At 45.4% G+C, this 27,439-nt stretch overlaps 1 protein-coding gene across 6 annotated transcripts in view; it reads right to left on the bottom strand.

Moving 5' to 3' along the window:
- The window catches only part of ITPRID1 (ITPR interacting domain containing 1), a 125,201-nt gene that overhangs the window by 72,902 nt on the left and 24,860 nt on the right, over positions 1-27,439 (bottom strand). Inside the window, exon 1 of one of the 6 annotated variants that reach the window (XM_066238855.1) lies at positions 16,180-16,301. The exons of 2 other annotated variants lie outside the window; for them this stretch is intronic. Coding sequence is in view for 1 of the 4 variants with exons in the window: in XM_066238854.1 (XP_066094951.1) it covers positions 4,451-4,458 (8 nt within the window). In the remaining 3 variants the exon portion in view is untranslated. 3 more of the 6 variants (XM_066238857.1, XM_066238856.1, XM_066238854.1) reach the window with 3 other exon arrangements.

The raw sequence follows: 27,439 nt of genomic DNA, 5'->3' as shown, positions 1-27,439 counted from the left end.
TTGACCTAATAGACTGAGTAAAAGAGATTGTTCACCCCAACGTGGATGGGCATCATCTGTCAGTTGAAGTCCTGAATAGAGGAACAAGGGGAAGGGAACATTCTCTTTTCTCCGCCTCACTGACTGAGTTGGGACGTCAGTCACTCCCTGCTCTGGAACTGGGATTTACGCCACTGATACTCCTGGTTCTCAGCTTTGGACTCAAACCGGGACTACACCACCAGCTTTCCTGGGTCTCCAGCTTGCATACGGCAGGTCATGGAACTTCTCATGTCCCATAATTATGTGAACCAATTCCTTATAATAAATCTATAGACAGATAAATAGATGTAGATACAGATATTTCTTTCTCTGCCTCTGTCTTCCTCTTGCGCGCGCTCTCTCTCTCTCTCTCTCTCTCTCTCTCTCTCTATATATATATATATATATATATATATATATAATAGATATAGATATATTCTATTTCATTTCTCTGGAGTAGCCTGACCAATGTAGATAGTGACTTCTCTTAAGAATTCTTTTAGCTGAGCTCCTATACACCTCCCTTCCATACACCTTTCCTAATGCCTTTCAAAAATGACTGGTCAGGAAAGGTGGGTTGGGGATCAGGGTGAAAAAAAGTGAAGGGATTAAGCAAAGAAGAAAAGAACTCGTAGACACAGAGAACAGTGTCATATATATTATTATATAATAAAAACAGTGTCATGTTTTAATTTAATAGGAAAGGACCATGATGGTAAAATTCTTAATTAGACAAACAAGAAAGTATTCTGGCCAAGAACAGGAAGAACTATCTGGTAGTGAGGAGAAGAAAACAAGACAGAAGCCAGCTCCTGTGTCTGAATCCCTGTTGCAACTGCACAACTTCTTACTCCTCTGACAACAGAGATGTCGCCCACCTTCCCTTCCCACCATGATCATAACAATAAGATCTCAGGGAACATGGAGAAGGGAACAGATATTATTTCTGGGTAAGTGGTTACAAGAAACTGTTATGATATTACCACTTTGTCTCGATTGATTATGTGGGGAAGACAAAGCTCATCCTGGATAAAAATCCACTTATGCAGGAATACGTGATTGATGCATTGTTGGAAAGTTTCCTTCCTTAAGGCAGGTAGACTTTGCATTATTTCCTACAATTGTATGTGAACCTACAATTATTCCTAAATTCAAAAAATAATTTAAGAAAACAAAATACAAAACATGAGTTGTAAATAATTCATCACAATAAATTTTAATAGTATTAAGGACTGAACATGAAAAAATGAAACAGGTCCTGGCTAGTTGGTTGGCTCAGTGGTAGAGCGTCGGCCTGGAGTGTAAATGTCCTGGGTTTGATTCCTAGTCAGGGCACACAGGAGAAGCACCCATCTGCTTCTTCCCCCTCCCCCCTTCTCTCTCTCTCTTCCCCTCCTGCAGCCATAGCTCGATTGGAGCAAGTTGGCCCTGGGCACTGAGGATAGCTGCATGGCCTCCCACTCAGGTGCTAAGAAGAGCTTGATCATTGAGCAATGGAGCAATGCCCCAGATGGGCAGAGCATCGCCCCCTAGTGGGCTTGCTGGGTGGATCCCCGTTGGGGCACATGTAGGAGTCTGTCTCTGCATCCCCTCCTCTCAGTGAATAAAAAAAAAAAAGAAAAAAAATGAAATAAAAATAATCCTAGAATAAAATATTGATGAACACCTCTCTAATCTTGAAGAGGTAAATGCCTGTAGAGAAAGGACACTTGAAGGCAAAGAAGAAAAATCACAATGACTTTAACCAGACCAGATCAAATTCACTGTGGCAAGATGACATGTCAAAAAATTAAAAATAAAAATAAATGCAGAAATATTTGTGGTATATGGAACAGTAATCTTCATACCCTGAATGTATGACATGCAGTTACAAATGAGTAAGAAAAAGATGCCTAGAAGTAGAAGCAATGTACTGATCAGGAAATTCAAAAATAGGAAATCTATGAAGAACTAAAAAATGTAAATGTAATGAACCTGATTAATATTCAAGGAATGAAAATTAAAAAAAAACAAAAACAATAAATTACTGTGTTCTGTTTCTGACAGAAATTTATTAGAGTGCGAACACCTAGAAGGTGAAAGATCGACACTAATCAGTGTTTGCAGAAATATTAATTAGTGAAATCTTTCCGGGAAGAAGAGGTAATGGTTACTAGTGTCTAAAAGGTACAGACTACGGGGAGAAGAAAAGTTATTTTTTTTACTTTTTATTTTTTTACTTCTTATTTATTGATTTGAGAGAGAGGAAGGGAGAAAGAAGAGAGAAATATCAACCTGTTGTCCCACTTATTCATGAATCCATTCATTTATTTTTTTATGTGCCCTGACCAGGGGCCAAACCTGCAACCTTGGCGTATTAGGACAAGGTTCTAACCAACTGAGCTACCCAGCCAGGTCAGGAAAATTATTTTTTTTTTTTAGAGGAGAATGTCATGAATAGTGGTAAAAGGAAGGATGAAGTTGGAAAGTTATCAACTGAAATATATCATAGTCATAAACAATTTCAGTAATTAGTTTCAAAAATGAGTTGATGAAAGTTGTATAAGGAACAGGAAATTTAGGTTTTCTCAAAATATCGCCTTAAGAACTACAAAGGGAAAAACAGTAACCTCTCAGTGGTCAGACTCAGCAGACACTCTACTAACCAGGCGGTCCATGTTCACACCTCGGTAACGGGGCATAGCAACAGCATGCTCCTCCTCATCCGCTACAGATTCTCAACATGCCTGGACCACGCGCTGAGAAGATGGGCAGTGCTTGCCAGCTTTTTGGACACTCAGAGCACCGCTGCACCCAACTCCCCGAGGGCTCCCTCTAGAGCAGGGGTCTCAAACTCAACTCAGCATGTGGGCCGCAGAGCAAGATCACAGCCGTTCGGTGGGCCGCACTAGGTCTACAAAAGGCAACTGTTATGCAACACTTTTCTCACTGCAGTTGAAAACAAAAAAAAAATCAGTACAACAAGCACAATCGTACATGCAGTTTACTCAGTGTCACAAAACGACCAGAAACTGTAGTTCGCATCACAACTGCTGTTAACTAAGCTAATATCTAGCTAGGATGCTAGAGAAATGAAAAATACAAGTAGGCCCCTAGGCTTACTACATTTTATCCAAAATATTTTGAACTTAGTGGATTAGTCTGTGGGCCGCACAAAATTGTTTGGCGGGCCGCGAGTTTGAGACCCCTGCTCTAGAGTCCTGGAAGAGCCTGCTCTGGGAGATGACCAGCCCTGGGGTTCCCCTAGCCCAGCTCTACGGGCCAGCCCCCAAGAGACAAGGGCATCAATTTCTCCCAGCGCACAGGACACCCACACGGGCACATTGGAACAGAAGCTATGAGCAAGGCTAGTCAGGCAGCAATCTGTTGTCAAAGCTATCAAACAGGCATAATTCCATCACAAAATCATGATCATCACCAATTTCAATATCTGGTTGGGAAACGAATACAAAGTCTCATGTTAACACGATGAGGCAGGTCTCACTGATTTCTGAACACGTTCATTATTTTGACTCTCCTTCCTTCTTTTAATAAAGGTTTTAGCCCCAGTATTAAATCATCCCCTAATATGGTATATAAGACAGTAATAATTAGGTGGTTTATCAATGGAAAATTATCGTGCAAGGTTTATAGTGAGAAAAGTGGATGCTCTTTTATTCTCTTAAAACCTTCTCCAGTTTTCATCCCTCAACCCAGTTGCCTGGTCCAGCAACTAAAAATACAGAACATGGAGTTGCATTTGAATTTCAGATCAGAGGCAAATAATTTTTAGCATAAGTATGGCCCATTATTTGGAACATCTGTTTGGCAAAAAAAATATTGATGCTCAACTCACATTCAAATGTAAGTGGCAGGCCTACCTCTGAGCCCACTGCTCCACTCTTCAACAGGAGTCCTCACCTCGAGGGCAGGTTCCGCTTGTACCAAAAAAATCTCCCGTGGCCCCAGCACCTGAAGCTCAGTTTTCATATTTAGTAAATTCACTGATTAGTTCAAAACCACCATGTTGAACTCTTCCGCTTCGTTTTAATGATAAGACCTCCCTCAGAGGGTAAGGAAAAAAGCCATCAGTGGACATGACACAAAAGCCCCAAGCTACAAAGAATAGTGACAAAAGACAGCGAAATGTAATTTCTGCATCTAGCCCCAGAAACCTGCTTGAAGTAGCAGTACTCACAATGCAGGGGAATTAAGAGGACAATTCTGAGCCCAGAGCGTCCCCATTCCCTATATGTTAGATCTTTCCACTTTAATGGCAGCCACCCTGGGAGTCGTGGGGCATTGGAAATCATCCAGGCCAGAATCCATCACAATTAGATGCTTACCTTATTGCTAATAGTTTTTCTTTCTAGGAACCACCTGGTCACACAACAGCAGGTAAAACAAACAAACAAACAAACAAAAAAGTTTCAGAACATACCAGAGCTACCCTTTCATTCCAACTGAGAGAAAATGAGAACAGAGACCCAATATCCGCTCCCTCCACAGGCTGGGAACAAGCAAATGATAAGAGTTGCTACCCTAGAGCGGAGGTGTCTCAGCAGGGAAGTGGCCCTTGGAGCTGGTGCTCACAATCTGTCTGCAGAGGTCCTGGATGCCTTCCGGTTCCCTGGAAGCTAACACACCCAAAAAGTCCTTGTGACCACAGGCCTGTGACCCAGGCTTCCATCTGCTCTTACTTAAAAGTTAGTCATAGAAAGCCAGGCCAGTCTGCTCGCCAAAATCCACGGTCAAGGTGAGGATAAAGAGACACAGCGATTCTCTCCACCGGCCTTCTAAAGAAAGCAAGCCAGCAGTGAGGAAGTAGCGAGAGACGGCGGAAGTCATGAGGAACCAGTCCTGGCCTCAGAGGAAGAGGCTGTGGGAACTAATACAATGGTTCCCGTGGTGTTTTTATCCCTGTGAACCCTTCTGCTTTTTCTTGAATGCCCTTTGACCTAGTGGCAATGGCCTCAGCTCTGAAGGCGGGACTGAGAGGTACTCTGCTGGAGGAAGTGGAGCCAACTTGTCCACTGTTCGGTTACCATGGTTACGATACTGTGCTGTTACCAGCCCCAACGATTTGCATTGCAAACCATTCCTGGAACCGAGGACAGTAGAACCTGATATTCTCAGTGGAGAGATTCAGTTCTCAGGAACTTCTGGAAAGTTCGCAGGGAGCAAAACGAAAACACATACACATTTTCCCAAACATGCACAGAAGGGGGCTAGACTGCAGGGGCCGTCCTTCAGTCCTGCCCTCCCTGAAGTTTCAGTGTCAGTGAAATATTTGAGTTGAAAGATTCAGACAATTTCACTTCAGACAGGTAAAGAAGCACACTGCCAACCTCATTTTTATTTTTAAAGCATTAATCTTCACAGTCACATTCAGCACGCGTCCTTGTACAGGACATGGCACTACATCACCACCTGATGATCGTGATATCCTTGAGTCACACGTGAAAGCAATACCCTTCACTTTGACACACTGCATTACCAGAACTTCAAATGATGGAAAAGACCCTGTTGCATTTTGAATTATATTTAAATCAAAACAAACAGGAAGCCCAATACATAAAAGGGAAGTGCTGAGCTTGTCTTCAAGGGGAGTGGGGGACACGGGCCTGACCAGATCTTCCCTCTCCCTCTGTGACAGTTGCTGAGGGTCCTCTGCGGGACCCCTGGGCTCAGTAAGCAGGGAGCAGGGCTGACCTTATCCTGGGGGGTTCCCTGCCTGGCAGGATTTCTCCCACCTCTGCCACCAGCATCTGAGACCTGTACTCTCAGAAGCCTGGGAGCGGCCGCAGCCCTGAGAACACCCAGCCTCCTCTTCCTCCTGCGGCATCCACGGCCCGCTGAGCCCCGAGAAGACCAGCACCTCTGCACCGGCCGTCAGGCTGTGTGGTCTTAGACAAAGGCTAATTGACAAGGCATAGTTTAACTGAACTATCAGGTCCAGAACTACACTTGGAAAAACAAAGTTTCTGTTTTAACAGTTTTCATTTCAAAAGATTTTAATAAAAGTGATTTTTAATAAAAATAGAAATACAACTGTATCCACAAAGAAACCTTTCATGACCCATATTTTAATTACTTATTAGTTATATAAATGTTTGTTTATGTAGTTCATTTATTGGGAAGTTGTAGAACACAATGCCTTGAAATTTGCATTAGCAATTGGGAGAACAGGAATATATATATGACTGTTTCTCAGTCTTTTGGATAAGATTAAGGGTAGGTAGGACCCTATATAAACCCAGTTTGTACTAGAATGGTTTAGAGAAAATCAAGTCTTTAGAGGTATAGTTAATTTAGGAAAATGTGTACAATACTAATTTTTTTTTTAAAAAAAAGCTTTCTGCACGAATATTAAAGAAGATATCATATATCTCAAAGTCTGTGAAAACAGTGGGCAATTGAGAGCCAATGTCCTGTTATGCTAAGAACAATTTTCCATATAAAACAAGACCATATAAACAGACCCTTGCAAGTCTATGCCTCCAGCATACAGAAAAATATTCTCCCTAGTGACAAAGAGGTACTTAAAGAAAGTTAAGGTAGTTCACTGGCTGAGGAAGAAGGCAATAAAGCAAAGCAAAATGACAACAGAGTTGCTAAGGTTTTTTTGGGGGGTGGGGAGGGCAGGGTGGAAGGAGAAGGTTCTATGGGATCTCACAGGTCGAGCTCTCAGTCTGGTTTGAAGGATTTGGATCAAGCATCCTGGAAAATGCATAGCCTAAGCTGGGTCCGAAAGGAGAACAGCATCAGTCTAGAGGAGGGAGAAGGGAATAACTTGGAGGGTGTGGTGCGCCCATAAGTAGAGAGGTGAGGGTAGGACACAGTGAGATCGGAAAAGCGATGCCCTTCATTTTCCATAGTTTCAATATGGAAACCATTCCCATCACCTGGACCGGCCGGGATCTATTCTGGAATCCCTACGATTGGAGGTCAGGGAGAAAGAAAGTGAGGCGCAGAAAAGCTAAGCGACTTGACAGCGTCACCAAATGAATCTTCCGTATACTAGGCTAGAACGAAGGTCTCGGGAATCCCTGCGTGCCGCTGCTACTATTAAAAGGGCATCCTAGGAAAATCGGCTAAAGGAAGAGGCACGGCTTCAGTGTCTTCCCGGTCAATGGTCAACTGGGTTCGCTTGCAGTCCCCTTTGTCTGCAACTGCCTTCTTCAGGGGTAAAGGTAAGCCCTCTCCTCTGGTTGGGGTGGGGAGAAGAAGGCTGATTCGGGCAGAGGGAACAGCATATACAAAGGTCTGGGGGCAAGAGAGAGAACGGTCCACTTGAAGAATGGCAAGGATCTAACTCAGGGGTCCCCAGACTTTTTACACAGGGGGCCAGTTCACTGTCCCTCAGACTGCTGGAGGGCCGGACTATAAAAAAATACTATGAACAGATCCCTATGCACACTGCACATATCTTATTTTAAAGTAAAAAAACAAAATAGGAACAAATACAATATTTAAAATAAAGAACAAGTAAATTTAAATCAACAAACTGACCAGTATTTCAATGGGAACTATGCTCCTCTCACTGACCACCAATGAAAGAGGTGCCCCTTCCGGAAGTGCGGCAGGGGCTGGATAAATGGCCTCAGGGGGCCGCGTGCGGCCCGTGAGCCATAGTTTGGGGACCCCTGATCTAACTAAGCATGGCTGCTATGTAACATATGAGGTGTCAATGTCAAGTGATGTAGCTGGAGAAGGAAGGGGTGACCAGATGGCCAAGGACTTCACATGCCATTAAGAGGTTTGAGCTTTATTCTGAGTGTAGCGGGAAGTGACATGATCAGAGTTACAGTTTAAAATGTTTCTCTTGCTTCAATATGGAGAATGGAATGAGTGGGAGACACAAGACTGAAGACAGGAGGCTGGGGGCCACGTAGATAATGGTGAGTGCAAGGTTAGAAATAAAGATGAACTATGTGGGCGACAAAATATCGGGTTTTATGGATGAATGCACTCTACGGAGTGGTTAAAGGTTGTTCTCAGGTTCCCAACTTGGGCTAGTGGTCAATACCATTTCCTTTATTGAGCAGACATCACAGAAGGAGCTGTCAAGCTAATTGGTGGGATCTGGTGTGGTTTGATGTTTTTTAGTTGAATTTATTGGGGTGGCACTGGGTTAACAAAATTTATAGGTTTCAGGTGCACCATTCTACAACCACGTCATCTGTATATTGTACTGTGTGGTCTACCACCCCAAGACAGGTCTGCTTTTATCCTGTCAAACCCTTTCCCCTCCTCAAACTCTTCCGCCCCATCCCGCCCCAGCAATCTCCACACTGCTGTCCAGGACTCTATTCTCTCTTTTTTGCGCTTTCTTGCTCAATCCCTGCACCCCAGCCCCACATCCCAGGCCTGGATCTGGTGTGTTTTGTTTCACGAATACAGAGTTTGGGTTCCTGTGAAAACAGCATGGGGAAGTGTCAGTACACAGTCTGGATACACAAGTCTGGAGTGCAGTAACAAAGTCTAGGTTAGCAGGTATGTCCACAATGACAGATGAGTTCACTGCAGGAAGGAGTCCAGACCGGGAAGGAGAGCAAGGTGCAGGGAAGGACCGAGCGCCCAAAGCAGAAGCAGGCATGTGAGCTGAGCTCCGGAGCACTGAAACCTCTGACCCACCGGAGAAGCCGAGTTAAAATCATCAGGTTGCCGGATAAGTCGAGAGTGGAGTCAGCTGCATTGTTGGAACGTTCAATATGTTCAAATAGTCGTAGAGAGAGAGAGAGAGAGAGAGAGAGAGAGAGAGAGAGAGAGAGAGACACAACAGACAGTTGAGACTTATGGTTCAAGGGTTCCCAAACCTGAAAGTGAGGAGAGTCTTCGAGGTTTCTGTCAGTAGGTCGGGGGTGGGATAAGAAAGCCTGCACCGGTATCAAGCTCTCTAAGAGGAAGTGAGTATTTCAGAGCCACTGTCTCTGGTCAGGGCATCCCTTCCGTCTCTGGTCAGGGTATCCCTGCTCCTGATGGAACTCGGTCCATTTTTTCAAACTTAAACCTTTTCAATTACAGTTTACATTCAGTATTCTTTTGTATTGGTTTCAGGTACAGCAGAGAGGTTAAACAATCACATCCTTTACAAGTGTCCCCCCTGATATTCCCAGTACCCACCTGTCACCATACATCGTTATTACAATATCAGTGACTCTATTTCCTATGCTGTACTTTACATCCCTGGACTATTTTATTTTATTTTTTTAATTATTGATTTTAGTGAGAGAGAGAGAGAGAGAGAGAGAGAGAGAGCATCAATCTTTCCTGTATGTGCCCTGACCAGGGATCAAACTGGTGACTTCTGTAGTTTGGAATGATGCTCCAACCAACCAAGCTATCTGGCCAGGGCTCCCTGTGGCTATTTTGTAACTACCCATTTGTACTGCTTAATCCCTTCACCCTGTGACCCATCCCCCTAAAACCCTTCCCCTCTGACAGCCATCAGTCTGTTCTCTATATCTATGAGTCTATTTCTGTTTTGTTTGTTTATTTTATTCTTTAGATTCTATGTATAAGTGAAGACATATGGTATTTGTCTTTCTCTGACTGACTTATTTCACTCAGCACAATACCCTCTAAGTGCATCTCGAATTTTGTTTCTTAACATTGTTGTTCTATACACACACACACACACCTCTTATTATTAAACATGTTAAAGATATACTGATTCGTGTAGGAGAGTTGTGCTACTCTTCCCACTTCCACTCTTACAGAGAAGATGTGAATCAAGATGGCGGAGATGAGTTTTATTATCAGGGCAGAGCCTGGAGTAGGCAGTGAGAGCTTCAGCCTCCCTAAAATCTCCATCAGACCCTCATTCTTTACTAAGACTAAATGACATGTTTCCTAGCTTATAACTAGGATTATTTCAGCACAACTTTAGATGTATACCCCCTCTCATTTCAACTGAGTTCTTCCCATACAGGAATCCTGTGCTTAACAGATGTGACAAAAATAAGATGATGACAGCCATCATTCATTATGGACTTGTGCCAAACCCCGCAAGTCAAGACTTTCTTACTTGATTCTCCAAATAAACTTAGATGGGAGTTTGTTTTATTCCCATTTTATAGATGAGAAAACTAAGGTTCACAGATATTAAACAAGTCACACAAGTCTTGATGAATAGAGCCACAACTCAAGCAAGACTAGGCCTATCCAAATCCATATTCCTAACAATAGTATGTATTCTCAGTGTTAAAAAAAAAAAAAAAAAAGAGTATACCAACAGCTCCTGTACACTTTCCAAATGGTTAGTTCAGGGAGGAGAGCTTATTTTTCAGAGATGTCAGAATTCCTCTCAGTTTTCCAATGATTCTGAGTAAAAGCAGGTTTAGCCCAGTTGTTCTGGCCCACCAAGTTAAGTCAGAGATTTGGTTCTCATTTGTTGAGAGAGTTTCTAAGTAGGTCCAAGAGCCCTGACCAAACAGAGACCAGAGCTAAAGGTGGGCTTTCCTTCCTTTCATATTCATGCCAAGACAATCAAACTCAGCATTTTTTGAACTTCCCAACAAGCTAGAAGCTGACTAGAAAACACCAACTCTGTATACAGAACAGATAAATAATGATTGGGGCTGGCTGATAGGTTAGCAAGCTACAAAAATAATTGGAAGGCAAGTCTTTCCTAAGTAATCTTCAGTAGATAATATGATGCCGAGTGCATATCATGAGATTAAGTGACCTCAAATAATTCTATGTTCCACTTGATGGATGTTAAGATGGTGTTTCACTTTAGGAAAGCACTTAACGATGCTTATTATATTTTATCCCTTAGAATTAAACTGGACACATCAACATGCTCAACAAAGATTTAGTATTCACTCATCACAATAAAGCTTGCCAGTCAACCCAACCTTTCTACAATAAAGATCCAAATCAAATTCTACCTTCACTATGAAGCCTTCCCCCAATTTTACCCTTATTTTGGGTATGCTTGTTACACAGCACTTACCACACTGTGCCTGCTATTAGCTCAGTGATTTTCAACTAGAACTGATTTTGCCCCCTTGGGGGACTTCTCTGCTCACTTCTGGCAATGTCTGGAGACATTTTTTGCTTATCATAGCAGGGTAGAGAATGCTACCAGTATTTAATGGGTTGGGGTGAAGAATACTTTTAAACATGCTGTAATACACAGAGTGGCCACCCCTCTCCCCCAATAAACAAAGAATGTCTCAGTCCCAAGTGTCAAGAGTGTTGAGACTGAAAAATCCCGTTTTTCAATGGATTGCTTAGGAGTTAGAACCATAAGTGCTTAGTTCCAGGTCTGGCTTCAACACTTAACTACTATGAGACACTGGGCAGGTCTCAACTCCTGAGACTCAACAGTCACAAGTAAAATGCTAATATGTACTTCACAGAGGCTCCCCTCAGAGAATTATTGTAGGAATCACGGCAACCATGCACAAAAAATGGCCTGTCAACTTAGAACGATCATTGTTCGATGTACTGTGATTGTACATACAATGGTGATAATAATAATAATCGTGCATGCAGTCTGGATACGTAGGCCTAGAGCTCACTAAGACAATCTAGGCTGGTGTTTCAATCTGATCTCAAATCTATTCGTTTAAATTTCATCTCAACAAGGGTTTATTGAGCATCATCTTTGGCCTTGGATTCTTAGAGGTACCATAGAAATAAAAATAAGATAGTCTCCCTGAATTAAGGAGCTCTTCTTTTTAGGATAGAGATAGAGTAAAAAACAAAACGTTGTAACACTGTGTAAAATAACAAAGGCTAGGTGAATAAAGTTTTTTAGAGAGAGAGCAATTTGAGATAATTTTAAAACTTTACAGTCCATATCATTACGTGCAATAAGAACAACAAAAAACCCCTTTCTTTACAACCTCACTGTACCAATCCCCTGGGGGATAATGTACAGTCTTACAACTCAGTCTACCCACTTGACAGAAGAGATCAAAGTTGAGAAGAAAACTGAAATCACCCTTTAACAACGACTCCATTAAACCTGACCACATAGGAAAGCAATGACATGGTCTTGAGTCCTGAAACGGGTTAAACAGCCGTGACTCAAAACAGCCGTGCGTGGGGTGAATGACTCACTGCTGTAACTGAGGTCCAGAATGCAAATGAATGGTATTGGGGGGATGTGTCCTAGGACACTCCAGGGAGCTGAACCCTGGTCCCATTTACTCTGCTCACGGGAAGTGAACGTGGGATAAAGTGACGTGCACTGTACCCCATGTCTGGTTGGGAGGGAAGAGCGAAGGAAGAATGCTAAAAGAGCACGATTCACCCTCTACGCCTCTCAAAGCCAGCCTCTGAGGCCCCTCCAACAGCAGTGGTTCTTCCATCTCTCAATCAGCGCTGCCCTCCGGCTATCCCATTCCTAACTGCCACTGACACTGGGGGCTGGAACCATCACGTTCACGTACAAAAACCCATTATAGTGTTTTCCCCCCTATTGGGCTGCAACAAATCACCACAAGCTTAGTAGCTCAGACAACACAAATTTATTATCTTACAGTTCTTGAGGTCAGATGTCCAAAATGGGTCGCACTGGGCTACAATCAAGGTGTCAGCTGGGCTGTATTTCTTTCTGGGGGCTCCAGGGGACAATCCGCTGCCTGGCTTTTTCCAGCTCTTAGCGGCTGCTCACATCCCTGGGCTCATGGCCCCTTCCTCATCTTCAAAGCCAGCAGGGAAGCATCTTCAAGTCTCTGGCCCTGATTCTCCGCTTCCGTCATCATATCCATCCCCTTCTCTGACTCTGACCTTCCTGCCTCTCTCTAATAAGGACCCTGCGGATCACCTTGGGCACCTCCAGGTAATACAGGATAATCTCCCCTTCTCAAGATCCTTAATTTAAGCTTACCTATCTTTTTTTTTTTTTTTCTTTTTTTCTGAAGCTGGAAACGGGGAGAGACAGTCAGACAGACTCCCGCATGCGCCCGACCGGGATCTACCCGGCACGCCCACCAGGGGCAACGCTCTGCCCACCAGGGGGCGACGCTCTGCCCATCCTGAGCATCGCCATGTTGCGACCAGAGCCACTCTAGCGCCTGAGGTAGAGGCCACAGAGCCATCCCCAGCGCCGGGCCATCTTTGCTCCAATGGAGCCTTGGCTGCGGGAGGGGAAGAGAGAGACAGAGAGGAAAGCGCGGTGGAGGGGTGGAGAAGCAAATGGGCGCTTCTCCTGTGTGCCCTGGCCGGGAATCGAACCCGGGTCCTCCGCACGCTAGGCCGACGCTCTAACGCTGAGCCAACCGGCCAGGGCCAAGCTTACCTATCTTGATAGGTAAAGTAACACATCAAACATGTTTGACGTCTCGGGAATGGGGCCAGTATTCCGTCTACTATATAACCATTTTCTCCCATTGTCAACAAGTATGTACTGAGCAGCGCCGACATTGAGTGGACACCTGCTGTGTGGAACCCTATTTCTGCAGCAACCTCTGAGTCAGGCACCATTGGTACCTGTCACATGTGGCCACAGAGGAGTCACCACTTCCTCAATTCTACGAAATTGTGCTTTTAGAAAATGTGAATAGGTATGTGAGGCTGTACTTACAGCTACATGAGCATGTAATTTCCTTATTCAGATACAATTTGATTTTTTTTTTCTTAAGAATAAATATAGCTTTGGTGAGACAGACTTATATTTAAATCTAGGCCAGGGTATCTTAAATTATATAGTAAGAGTCATAATTGAACTTTACAGACTTCACAGAAACAAAGTAGAAAAATAATAAATTATATAATTTCTGTGGATTTCTTATGTAAAAAGGCTTATAAGGTTTAACATATTAATTCTCTTCTCTGACAATGTTTATTTTATAGGACTCATAAACATATATCAAAAAACCTTTGATAAATGACCCAAGTGTCCCATAAGACACTAAGGTGATGAAATGTTATGCACATTATTATAAAATACAATGTCTATATAAAGGCTTTTATTGTTAATCTCCTGGCCCCTCTCTCTTCCTGCCCGACCTTTGTGATTCTAGGAAACTTGTTGCAACCGTCCTGTGTGCCCTGTGGTTCTGGGAGTCTGACTCTTTCTTCCTTTTTTTTTAAAAAAAAAAAATTAAAATAGGTTCCCAAATGTACTCCCTTTCTTTCTCCAATGCCCCTTTTTAATTAATATTATATTAAATTTGCTAAAAGTTTAATAGAAACTTAGTACATTATTAGTAATATAACTTATTAAGGATGATTCAAAACACACAATTATTTATTTTCTTAATGCATTCTTTGACATCTCATAATATGCGATAGAAAATCATTAGTCCCACCCACAAAGAGGGTTCACACTTGAATCATATCCTTTGAAATCTGTGCCCTGATTCCTTCCTTCTCTTCTCATTCTCTCATTCACATTCCCTCCTTCAGTCATTCTTTCTTTCTATGAGAAATGTATCCATTTGGCTCACTGCAAATACTTTAAACAATACAATATGTAGAAAACGAAGAGATAATATTTCCCCACCTTCTCAATCTTGTGACATCATTATTATAAAAAAAGTGTTGACAATCCAGGGTTCTTACAAACACCTGTTGGTTATCAGGTCATGTCCCAGCACCCAGATCTGACTTACTGTTCAGTGGCCGATCAGTAGTTCATTGTATGGACATACCATAACAGGTCTGCCTCTAGTTAGTTCTCTCTGCACTGCTGCTGCAGAAGGAAGGCAGAGTTTCCTCTCATTGCATCTATCTCTCCATGCAGTTCCGAGTGGGGAAGTCCCAGGAAGGAGTGAAAAGGCTGCCCCTATGACACTTTCCGGGAAAAACCCTTCTCGCAAACTCCCTCACAGTGTGATCTTTGTTTTGGAAGAGTTGGGGAATTGGTCTGGTAAATTTGTTACTTCGCTGCATGTTATCAAACAGGATTAGAGAATTACTAGAGCACCATTTCCTTCTCCCTGACAAGTCCCCAGTGATGGTGATGAAAACGGGCCAGCCTTGCATCAGAATCAGGAGAAGTGAGAGGCCAGCCTCGCATCAGAATCAGGAGAAGTGAGAGGGAGCCCTGGCTGACTTAAGAAAAGTAGCTGCTGGCCTGACCAGGTGGTGGCGCAGCTGATAGAGCGTCAGACTGGGATGCGGAGGACCCAGGTTCAAGACCCCGAGGTCGCCAGCTTAAGTGCGGGCTCATCTGGTTTGAGCAAAGCTCACCAGCTTGGACCCAAGGTCGCTGGCTTGAGCAAGGGGTTACTCTGTCTGCTGAAGGCCCAGGGTCAAGGCACATATGAGAAAGCAATCAATGAACAGCTAAGGTGTCAAATGAAAAACTGATGATTGATGCTTCTCATCTCTCTCCATTTCTGTCTGTCTGTCCCTATCTATCCCTCTCTCTCTCTCTCTGTCTCTGTAAAAAAAAAAAAAAAAAAAAAAAAGAAAAGTAGCTGCTGGAAATACCACTGCTCTTATAATATAGGAGGGCAGCAAGACACAAATACATATGTTTGTATGTATGTATGTATGTATACATATAGATGTATGTATATATCTCTATATATTTAAAGCAATTATATAAACATGTCCTCTAGTCTGATTGGAACATTCAATTTCATTAGTATTTGGCATATTTCATTACTGACAATTTATATCTGTTAAAAATGAAATATCAAAATACCACCATAATAAAGCATTCTGAACATCGTTCTAAATGACATCCTCACACACACAAAAGAAATCACCATCTGGAAACCCTAAATGAAACACCATACTTATAAGAAGTTCTTACCTCCTGGACGTTTCTCTCTCTCTCTCTCTCTCTCTCTCTCTCTCTCTCTCTCACACACACACACACACACACACACACACCTGCTCTTTCCCTCTCCCTAGAATCAGCTAGCTCTCACACCACACCCTTATTTATTTGTCTATTCTTAGCTACAACATTAGATTATTATTTTTGATCTGCCTCTATCCACAGAGAGAGACTTGGATGTAATTCCCCTTCTGTCTCTTCCTCAGTGAACCTTCCAACCCTTCATCACCCACAGCGTTCAACACCATTCTGCTTCAAAAGCTGATTATCACCACTTTCTCCTGCATTCAACCCAAACCTGTTAGCTTAGTTATGGTCAAAAGACTTTTACAAACAGAAAGAGGGAGAAAGGAAGCTGCCTTTCAGCAATAAGGAAGAACACTAAGGTTGCTGTGGCACAAAGAGAAGTTCTTTATAAACAGCCTTACCTCCCCCAGTTGGCGTGGAACTCAGGGAACAAGCTAAGTCTGTCCCCTAAAGAAGCTGACCATCATGGCACCCTCCACGGGCCCCATCCACCTGCACCCAGAGCTCTGTCCCCGCACTGTGGGCGCCTGTGAACCCGGACAGTTCCTGAAGGAAACAGTGCATGCAGCATTTGATTAATCTTGCATAATATTTTCCTAATCCACGCCCACTTGTCCCAAGGAAAAAACAACAACAACCAGTTTTCCTGATCTTTTTGTATCAGGAAATACTCAAAACAGGGGACTGAGACTTCCTGCCTTCATGGGCCCCCCAAGATCTTTGGAGATCTACCTTGTGCCGGCTGGGAAAAGGAGACGTGAAGGGGATGGGGTCCCTCTCCTCTCCCCCAAGGGGCTCGCAGCCTCTGGGGGCCACAACCGGTAACACACATGGAGGGGTACTGAGGCCACGGAGGGAGACGGGACTATTACCTGGCGGGGATTAGGGAAGGCTTCGCCAAGCAGATGATGCCTGCTATGAGTTCAGAAGCACGGACATGCGCTTCGTCCATGAAGGAGAGCTGAGCGAGGCTGCAGGCCGGGGAGGATGCGGTGGCGTGCACAAGGCGCGCGGACTCGCAGAACAGGACGGTACACGTGGGGGACCGCAAGGCCGTCACGTGGCTAAAATGCGGAGGATGTGGAAGCCCAGGGAGCGATGAGGCTGAAGAAGTAGAAGCCTCAGTGGGTGGGCTGACTCATGTCTTAGAAACAGTACTTGGGAGTTCGGGTGCTATAACGAGGCCACACTTTAACAACAGAACCTGGAACATCATTTGCAATTGTGAGAGAGATGCGCTGAAGGGAAGAGTTCAGTGTCTATTCACCTACTTTGTGTGCTCAGAAAATGGGTGGCCTAACGCGTCAGATGACCTAGTCTGAATCAGAACACTGAATTCACTAAATTGGTGACATGGCATCAAGGAGAGATTTATAAAGGATATCATCTGCAAGCCAAGCCCTGACCAGGGCGTAGGTGGTTTTTAAGTGGGCCAACCAGGGACACGCCACACAGAAAGGAAAGGATGTGTGCGAAGTTTCATGCAGGCAAGACAGAGCAGAGGACCCGGGGAGACTGGACTAGCTCTCTGCGCCTGGAGGGCACTGCTTTCCTCCGGTGTTAGAGGTGTCTAATTTCCAAGTGATTAGAGTAATTGGAGTACACTACGCAGTAAAGTCAGGAGTATACGCGACTATTCTTTTGACACTTCAGAAGAGTCGTGAAGACGTGAGCAAGGGTCAGGACTGTGATCAGCATGAACACCACTCCAGCGGCCCACGGTGACTGCCTGCCAACAAGGTCTGCATGTGGGGGGCGGGGGGAGGGGTGAGCACATCGTTCTCCTGTTTTAAAAATCAGTCTCGCCCTGGCCGGTTGGCTCAGCGGTAGAGCGTCGGCCTAGCGTGCGGAGGACCCGGGTTCGATTCCCGGCCAGGGCACACAAGAGAAGCGCCCATTTGCTTCTCCACCCCTCCGCCGCGCTTTCCTCTCTGTCTCTCTCTTCCCCTCCCGCAGCCAAGGCTCCATTGGAGCAGAGATGGCCCGGGCGCTGGGGATGGCTCTGTGGCCTCTGCCTCAGGTGCTAGAGTGGCTCTGGTCGCAACATGGCGACGCCCAGGATGGGCAGAGCATCACCCCCTGGTGGGCAGAGCCTCGCCCCTGGTGGGCGTGCCGGGTGGATCCCGGTCGGGCGCATGCGGGAGTCTGTCTGACTGTCTCTCCCTGTTTCCAGCTTCAGAAAAATGAAAAAAAAAAAAAAATCACTCTCTTTCGAGTGTTGTTACACTTTGACGTGTAAAACTCCTGACAGACTGAGTTTGGGCCGGCACAGTGAAGGAAGGACCACACGAAGAATGTTCATACAAAACAAACAATCAGAATAAACCACATTTCCCCACGTGATCCAGCAAACATATGGTCTTGTGGCTGAAACTTGGCAAGTGGATTGTCATCGGAACCCTGAAAGGAAGATGGAATGAGCTGGTAATTTTATCCAGAGGTCAGACCTCCATTTCCCCGTTCCCACAGACTGGCAAACCCTTGAAATAGCAAGTACACTAGTAGCATCTCTCCCCCCGCCCCCCCCCAGGGAAATCACATTAATGATTCTAATTTGCTCCGTTAGTACTGACTTAACAGCCTCATTAAGAGTTTTCACCCCGGAGTTTTGCTTTGCTTCTAAAGACCTGTTGGACCTGTTGGGTACCCAGGGCAGGGAAGTTGTTTATTTTCCCTCCTTCATTTAACATGTAAGAAGCTAAGACTCAGAAAGGTGACTTACTCTGTCCAAGGTTACACGACCATAACTACAACGCCTACTTCTGTCTCCAAGTCTGACTATTTTGGGGGCAACATTATACTGCCTTGAGGAAATTTTCTTAACAAGGGAGTTGTCCACAGCCGGTAAATTGTACCGCTGGGATGGTCCCCGGGAACTCCCGACCATTCCCCATAGTGCCCAGGTGACTTTAGATGGCCCAGCGTCCATCTTCCCTAGCTTTCTCCGATGTCCTGGCCAGGTCATCGCCTCATAAACAGTGGCTCCTTCCCTCCCACCTTGACCTTGACCTCTCCTGCACTCACCTGGTTGCCCCGGGTGCTGTCTCCTGCTGCTGCTCGGACTCGCCTTCTCTGCTTAGCATCCTAGTTTCATGTGGCTTTTAAATGGCCTGTCTATCCTCAATTTATTTTTTCTTCCATCATACTGATTTCCTGATTGGTCCTGGGGAGACCACGAACTGCAGATGATGAAACAAGTTACTTCTCAGTCTCAGGTCTGGTGCAGCCCAATGCTCAGCCTATCAGGAGTTCAGTGACTGTCAGAGGGGAGGAGTCACGGGCAGGGGGCGGTCATAGGGATAAACTTAACTGCCCCCAAAGAACAAGGGTAGTTAGGGTGGAGGGCTCTTCTGTTTCACGCCAGAGCCAAGACGGGCATTCTGGGACAGGTGTCCAAAAGGGTTCATTACCCCGGGTAGACTTGGTGAGTAGAATAAGAATATAAATATGGTCAAGAGGAAACCAAGGCTGTCGGTAGGAACATCATGCAGAATGCCAAGCCGAAGGATGGACGAGTTTCCAACAGCAGGGTCCTGAGCAATATGGGGTCCAATATGGCGGTGAGGGGCAGAAAGACTTGTTCTGCAAGACTCAGAAAGGGCTGGACAAGAGCTGTTGCAGCAATAAGGAATCACTTGCTGTTGGTTTGGGGGTTAAAGGATGCAAGCAAGAATGTAGAAGGGCAAAGTCTTAGCCAAACACACAGGTCCATTAATAGGCAGCGGCAAGACCAAGCCAGAAAGCAGGAGGAGGAAAGGAAGTGCTGGAGAGAGGAGTCGGTAACTGCAGAAAGGAGGATGACAAAGAGGAGCAGAGAGCATACTGGAACCAACCAGGGCTCCATCGGGCTCCAGTCCCTTCCCAGCACCACCCACCTCTAACACCGGAGGAAAGCAGTGCCCTCCAGGCGCACGGAGCTAATCCAGCCTCCCCGGGTCCTCTGCTCTATCTTGCCCGCATGAAACTTTGCACACGTCCTTTCCCTTCTGTGTGACGTGTCCCTGGTTGGCCCACTTAAAAACCACCTAAGCCCTGGTCAGGGCTTGGCTTGCAGATGATCTTCTTTATAAATCTCTCCTTGATGCCCTGTCACCAATTTCGTGAAGCACTGTGCATGCTCCCAACGCTGCTCTAATTAAAACCTCCCATCAACTCGATGGTACAGGCGCTGCCGTGACTCCCGTTTTGCAAACAAAGAACCTGAAGCACAGAAAGGTTAAAAACACAATCCCTGTCCCACGAATGCTCAGAAAGGAAAAGGTTTCTCAAATCTTTGCGAGTTGGCCAACAGCTCTTACGAGATTTGGCAGAGACAAAACGGACTGTCCTGAACATCGGTCTGGAGCAAGTGCAAGGCCAGGACTGAGCTCAGAGAGCCCAAGGAACAGTCAAAGAGTGTCCTTTGGTGGAGAACATGTCACATCTGCCTGACTCAGAGGGTGGCATTGAGGTACAAAAAAATTAATAGATATTCATTTGATTTAAAAATAGTCCAAATGCGGCCCTGGCTGGTGGGCTCAGCGGTAGAACGTTGGCCCAGTGTGTGAAAGTCCTGGGTTTGATTCCCAGTTGGGGCACACAGGAGAAGCAACCATCTGCTTCTCCGCCCTCCCCTCCATGCTCACCTCCTCTCTTCTCTCTTTCTCTTCCCCTCCCGCAGCCATGGCTCAAACAGTTTGAGCAAGTAGGCCCTGGGTGCTGCAGATGGCTCAGTGGCCTTACCTCAGGTGCTAAAATTGCTTGGTTGCCGAGCAACAGAGCAATGACCCCAGATGGGCAGAGCATTGCCCAGTATGAGGTTTGCCAGGTGGATCCTGGTCAGAGTGCTTGTGGGAGTCTATCTCTGCCTCCTTACCTCTTGCTTAATAATAATAATAATAAATAGTCCAAATGCATTGAATTGATAGCTTAGCCTCCATATTACAAGGATTTTAGTGTGAAAAGGAGACCCATGGGAGTGTTGTAAACCAGCTTAGGATATCTATAAATCCAAAACATGGTCAGACTGCATAACTGAATCTGGTACTTTATTTTTTAATTACTGATAAGTCACTGGGTTCAAGTTCATTTGCTAATTTCTTTTTCCAGGCTGAAAACAAGTGCTTTAACTATTACAACCTCTGTCTCACCACCACCACCACCACCACCATCATCCTGCCAAAGGGACCTCTGCTTACTCCGGGTTTGGAGGTAAATTAATCATACCAGTTACTCACAGTCTAGTTTCCACCTGCTGGAGCCAAGTATTTTAGGCCACTGGCCAAACATTGTGGGGAGAGAACGGCACAGGTGGAATGCAGCTAGGATGCTGTCATCCCAGCCCAGGGAGGGAGGGAGCAGCCCCCTGAGGATAGAGCGCATTATATTTCCACCAGAGAAAGGAAGAGGGCCGGTTAGCCTGGTCAGATAAAGAGCTATCCCCACGCTTTCATAGCATAGGACCAGACTTATGAAAGATGTTCCCATATGCAACAGTCTTTCCTTATCTCCTTTCTTGCCCCCAGAAAACCGGAATGAATCTACCAACTTTGCACAGAGTAGTGATATGGAATAAAGCATTTCTTTATAGCTTAGGAACCGCAGACCACTCTGCAAATATCCCCTTGGTCTGTTGAACGAGCACGGATGGCAGTCAACAAGCTGTAGCTAGAAGGTAATGCGGCATTCCTGAATCCCCGTCTCCCTCCTAGTAGTTTTGGGAAGACGTGTCTTAGACAGCTGGCCCTGTGGAGCTGGGACTCAGAGCTGACTCTGAAGACAATGTGCGCAGTGTTAAGGGAACAGGGCTTTCTAAATGACAGTCCCAGGGAACAGGATCTGACATCCCTCCCTGCCCACACACCTAACCTGATGGTGTAACAGTCTCTCCCAGGGCCGTACATGTAAGACATCGTGAAGCGGGGGTGCAAACCCAGGTCGGTGGCTCCGGAGCCAAGGGGCTCCCCATGATGTCACTGTGGCAGGTGCACACGCCCTGCTTCACCCGGGCCGACACCATGTCCAGCGCTTGTCTTCCTTTAACTACCTGAAGCCCAGGCCAAAGGGACCATGTTTCTTCCATCAGTCATCCAGACAAGATTATACCTCTATGCAAAATGAGGCAGAATGCTCAACATGAAGAAGGTTCTGGAAATGCCTAGTAAGCGTGGTCATCACATACCTTCCTTTTGGGCTTCCATAATTTCAATAAATATCTAACTAAATATCTGTTATCTCTCTTAGTCTACATCAGGAGATTTATAAATTCAAAATATGAGCACTCAGGCCCAGTCGTAGGCAAAAACGGTGGTTTTTCCTCCTGGCTTTGGGAGTCCCAGCACCCATCCCACTGAGTCCTAGCAAAGGGGGCTGGAAACAGGACCGGCGCTGCAATCCAAGCACAACTTAAAATGTTCTTCACCACCATATGAACCACTAAACACCATGGTCTGACAAAGCCGGGCTGCATCAGCATGGGAAGAGCAGGGGGGAGGTAAGAGCGGTTTAAGAACCAAATCCATCGTGGCCCTGGCCAGTTGGCTCAGCGGTAGAGCGTCGGCCTGGCATGCGGGGGACCCGGGTTCGATTCCCGGCCAGGGCACATAGGAGAAGCGCCCATTTGCTTCTCCGCCCCCCTCCTTCCTCTCTGTCTCTCTCTTCCCCTCCCGCAGCCAAGGCTCCATTGGAGCAAAGATAGCCCGGGCGCTGGGGATGGCTCCTTGGCCTCTGCCCCAGGAGCTAGAGTGGCTCTGGTCGCGGCAGAGCGACGCTCCGGAGGGGCAGAGCATTGCCCCCTGGTGGGCAGAGCGTCGCCCCTGGTGGGCGTGCCGGGTGGATCCCGGTCGGGCGCATGCGGGAGTCTGTCTGACTGTCTCTCCCCATTTCCAGCTTCAGAAAAAAAAAAAAAAAAAAAAGAACCAAATCCATCTCTCCGCCTTGCAATACTCTGGAATGACTCCCTTTGGGTGTGTGAGCTGTCAGGCAGCACACCAAGACCACAACACAAAGCTGACGGACACCTGACCAAAGAACAGAACTAAGTCCCCCCAAACCACCGGCCTGAGCCCAGCCAAGCAGCCCTGCCTGGCACTATCAGGCCCCACAGGCCTGGGACCCTCACCGCAGCCAGCTCCACCATGAAGAAGAGCCAGAAGTCAGGGCCTGGACTTCCGGCAAGATGCTCCAGTCCTCAAGAAACTGGTTTGTCCATTTACACAAGGAACAATGGGCAGTTTCAGACAACGCTGTTATAGGCAGGCCAAGGAGAAGGCAGAGAGTGGGGCGTGGAGAAATCTATTTCTCTTATTAGCGAAGGCTCGCCCTCCGGGGGCAGGAAAGGAATGGTTTATGAGGTAGGTGGCAGGTGACTGGGCATGCACCCAGTTTGGCAAATGCTTCTCTCATTCTCCATAGGACACTTTCGGCTCATCTGGAGCCACAATTCCTCTCAGGGTTGTAAAATAGTTTACATTCATCACAAAAGTAATTTGATCGGAAGGGTGAGGCACCACGTGGTATATGAGAGCTAGTGAGAAAATATTCCATCTTCTCCAAATTTCACAACTGGCTTTTCCTTAAGCTGGAGACGTGGCATCCTCTTCACCAACTGCCTACATCTAAGCCTAAATCCGATAAGGCGGACCTCTTTCACAGACTTCCCGCACTGAGCCCTTGCGTTGAGAAACAAAGTCCGCACGGCCTGATTTATTTGAAAACTTTGTTTTTTATTTACAGATACTTTCATAGATGAACCTTGTGCTACTCAATTCTAGTATAATTGCATTAGGCCCGGGACCGGGACCCTGAGGTCTGAAATATTGTATCTTTGGAATTTTTGATACCATTTCCATGAGTTAACATATAATTGATTTTTGTACCTTTTTACAGTTATTGGGTTTTAGATTCTAAGCTTGTAAGGCTGTAAATGTGACACATATTTTGTATCGCCTGTATTAATTATATTATTTATAGATTCATATAATCTATAATCTTGTCTGTAATTGTATATACAGCTACTGATTTTTATATATGTACTTATCTGTATCTGTATCAATACATCTATCTAGCATATGTTCTGACAAGGAATTGTTAAAAAGGCCAGCTGTCCTCAAACTCACTCCTTTTATGACTTCTTCATTCTTGAATGCTTGAACTCCAAATTTTGCTTCATTTCTTGGTTAAATTGGAATGGATCTTCAAATAAATTTATTAGGTAAGATATCTATGTGGTCGATGTATTTCTTGAACTTCTGTTTGTCAGAAAATCTATTTCTATTGCCTTCTCATAATTGACTGAGTCTAAAATTCTTGGGTCTAAAAAAAACCCCCTCTTCATAGAGAGAGAAAAAAACATTGCTTTTTGTCTACTGGCATTTAAGGTTATAACTGAGAGAGTGAGCTAAATTAATGTGTGTTTCTTTGCAGAAAACCTGTTTTTCTTATTTGGATCATAATTGATTTTTATCTTATTTGTCTTTATGCAAATGTCTAGGGAGGTATATCTGTTGTTTCTTCGACGTTACAAGGAATTTGCAGGAAATGATCTTTAATTATAATTCTACGTCTCTTCCACTTTTTGCAGGGTTTCATTCAGAAACAATAATTATTTGCAATTGTCCACTGCAGATCTTTAACGTTTCTCATCCTTTTTGCTTGGTGCTCCTCTCCTCTCTCTGTATATATTGCTTCTGCATTCCGGAAAAAGTTTACAAATCTGTCTTTCACATAATGATAATCCTTTTTCACACCCAAGTCCCATTCCCTTTCAATCTACTGAAATTCTGTGTTATCTCATTGACGTCTATTTGAATTCCCCAGGCCAACCTTTCGCTCTCCATCTGTTCTCTCTCCGCGGCTCTGGCTCCAGTTTCCCAGAGACCACGCCTTCCTGTTTAGTGCTGAAATGTACCAAACTGCTCCCTCAAATCTTCTTTGGGGATCATGAATGGGCGATTTGTAGAAACAACTTCCTTTACTTATTTTCTCCACTGATAAGCCAAATGTCCTATTTGGGGGGTTATTCTTTCTCATAGACCCCGTGCTGTTTTCTTTGTCACTGTCCATCCTTAAAGGAAAGTGAGGCCCGGTACTTTGCCAAGATTCTTTTCAGACAGGGTAAGAGGAGCCCTTTCCCTGCTCTGTTCCCATTGGTTGATTTCCCTTCTCAAATCTCAAGTCCAAGGGCAGGTTTTGTGCGCACCTCTCCCAGATCCATGCGCCGTCTCGAGTAAGCTTGTAACTCGTGTGTCCTGTTCCTGCCGCGTTCCTGACTCAATTTCTCTCCTGCCTGGAGTCCAAGGATACAGGAAATTCGATCGCGCTGAGCTTGCGGCGCTCTGTAAACCTTTTCCTTCTCAGCCTTGGGCTTCGCTGTTTTCTTTACAGGATGGAGCTTCCCAGAATGCACGCTGCCCAAGCCCTGCCCCCCACATCTCCTAGTTGCGTTCTAAGAGGGAAAGTCTATGCTAAGAGTTAAAGCGGGAGGTGAAGGACTGGGGATAACACGCTGCTAATTTTGTGGGTACGGGTCCTTACTCTTAAGTCTAAGGGGACGATATAGGAGGAAGAAAACATCTATTATTTCCTTAGTGATTCGGTTTCATGACATTAAACCAGGTCATGACACAAACTGGTACTTCTAGTACTTCTTTTTCTTTCTTACAACGATTCCATTGCGTTTTAAGTGACAAGACATTCCAAATCCTGATAATAAGCGGTCTGTAACGTTCAGTTTCTAAGGCTCTGGGTTTCCTCTTATTCCACATCTTCATGTGTATTTTAGCAAGAAGCTCGGAAGACCTGCACTTACCGGGCAGAATGTGGAAGAATTCCACCACGATCAATTTTCAGTAGAGCTTTGTGTAAGGATGGTTTCAATCATCAAGTCTTTGGGCACAATCTGCTAGAAACCTTATACATCACCCAGGCTAGCCTCAGGGAGCCGAGACGGGGCACTGCAGTAGACTGTGTGCCCAGGCGGACTCCAGAAACTGCTCCATCAGAGGAGACCTCAGATTTTCCCATCGTCCTCTCTCTCCCGCTGGCTCTAGGTCAGGGCCATCTAGGCAATGGCTCGGAGAAGCTGGGTCCTAACCCCCCCTGCCAGCTTGCCTAAGAGGAGCTAGTGTACCGGGTCACATCCCAGACCCCCGCACACCCGTCCACACCTGAAGTGGCCCCTACCTTCTTTTCCTTCTCTCTCCACCGCTCACAATACCAGCAAAACATCCTTGAAAAGATCATTTCCTGCCAAAGTGCCATTTGCAGTATTCATGTAATGAAGGGTAAGGAGGCAAGCTGGAGCAATCTCTGAGCTCAACTGTAGGGAAAGGAAGTGAAGAGACAGCATCTGTCCGTCTGGAGTCACCTGTGCCTTCTCCCCGGTCAGGTGTGCTGACAGGGCTCAGGTTCTCAAGCACATTGTTTCTCTCATGAACACACGCACACAAATACACACACTCACGCACACACACGTATACAAAGAGAGTATTGATGACTGTCTGCCTTGCTATGACCTTGATTTACTCATAAGAAAACTGGGGTCTCATAAATTATAATTCAAGGTCCATGGAATGTTCATATATATTATTACTACAGAGAAACAAAGAACATCCCCTGAACAGCAACCAGAACAGCAGGTGGGGGGAGGGGCTGGGTGGTCACAAATATTTGGAAGGTGCTGATTAAGCACAAACAGTCCTCATAGCAGGGATTTGTAATATCCTCCCCGAACACACGCACTGAGAATCCCCCAAAGCGGGGTGGGGTAAGCAGTGTTTCCCACCTTTTTGGAGTGTGCATAGCGCACAGGGCCTGGAACTTTTACCCACAGCAAGTTTTAGAAGCAGCGGGCTAGATACCTTCCCTGGTCTCCCCTATGCCTTTCCGGATCTGGGAACACTGGAATAAAGACCTGCATTTAAAAACAGATTCTGCTGCTTGCTGTGTGACCTCTGTCAAGTTGGGAAACCACTCTGAGCTTCAGTTTCCTCTCCTACAAGACTAAATAATAATACATATTTCACTCTGCCATTATGAGGATTAAATGATTATCCCACTCCAGTGCCTAGCAGAATGCCTGTCTCCTTTTCCCTGAAGACTCACTTCTGGTGAAACACTTTCAAACAGGCCATGGAACTTGGCTGACCCTCTGAACTGCACAGATCTCCATCAAATGGCTAGCAGCTGAAGAAAATCTCTCCTGCTCCCTGAACCTCCATGAGGTTCCCAAACACTTCATCTGTTGAACACTTGCGCTAAAGCACTGAAGACATTGCTAGAATGTAGAGGCCCCCACAGTAGCACTTAGCACCACTGTATAAGTTCGCTTCTCAGATGAGCATCTCTTGACCAACAAGCCCCCTAAACAGAACAGTGGCTGAAGATATTGTGCACACGGCCAACACCAGGTGGACAGGTTTTTGTATCCCTACTCAACCTTTAGGGGCTAGGACTTTAATGACGTGCAAATTTCCTAGCACAACACCTAACACACTGTAGGTAATGGATTTAGGAAGTATGTGCATGTATTGTTATGCAGTCATTAATTGAGCAACTACTCTGTGCCAGGCAGTGGGGTACAATCCTCACCCTCCTTATGTGGAGGTGTTCACTGCACAGTGTAAACATATTAGATCATCCAAGCCTGGGAGGTCACTCTAACCCACTCGCTACCATCCCGTG

The sequence above is a fragment of the Saccopteryx bilineata genome, chromosome 7 (genome assembly GCF_036850765.1).
Source record: "Saccopteryx bilineata isolate mSacBil1 chromosome 7, mSacBil1_pri_phased_curated, whole genome shotgun sequence".
Classification (NCBI taxonomy): Eukaryota; Metazoa; Chordata; class Mammalia; order Chiroptera; family Emballonuridae; genus Saccopteryx; species Saccopteryx bilineata.
This window is presented reverse-complemented; position numbering and strand designations above follow the sequence as displayed.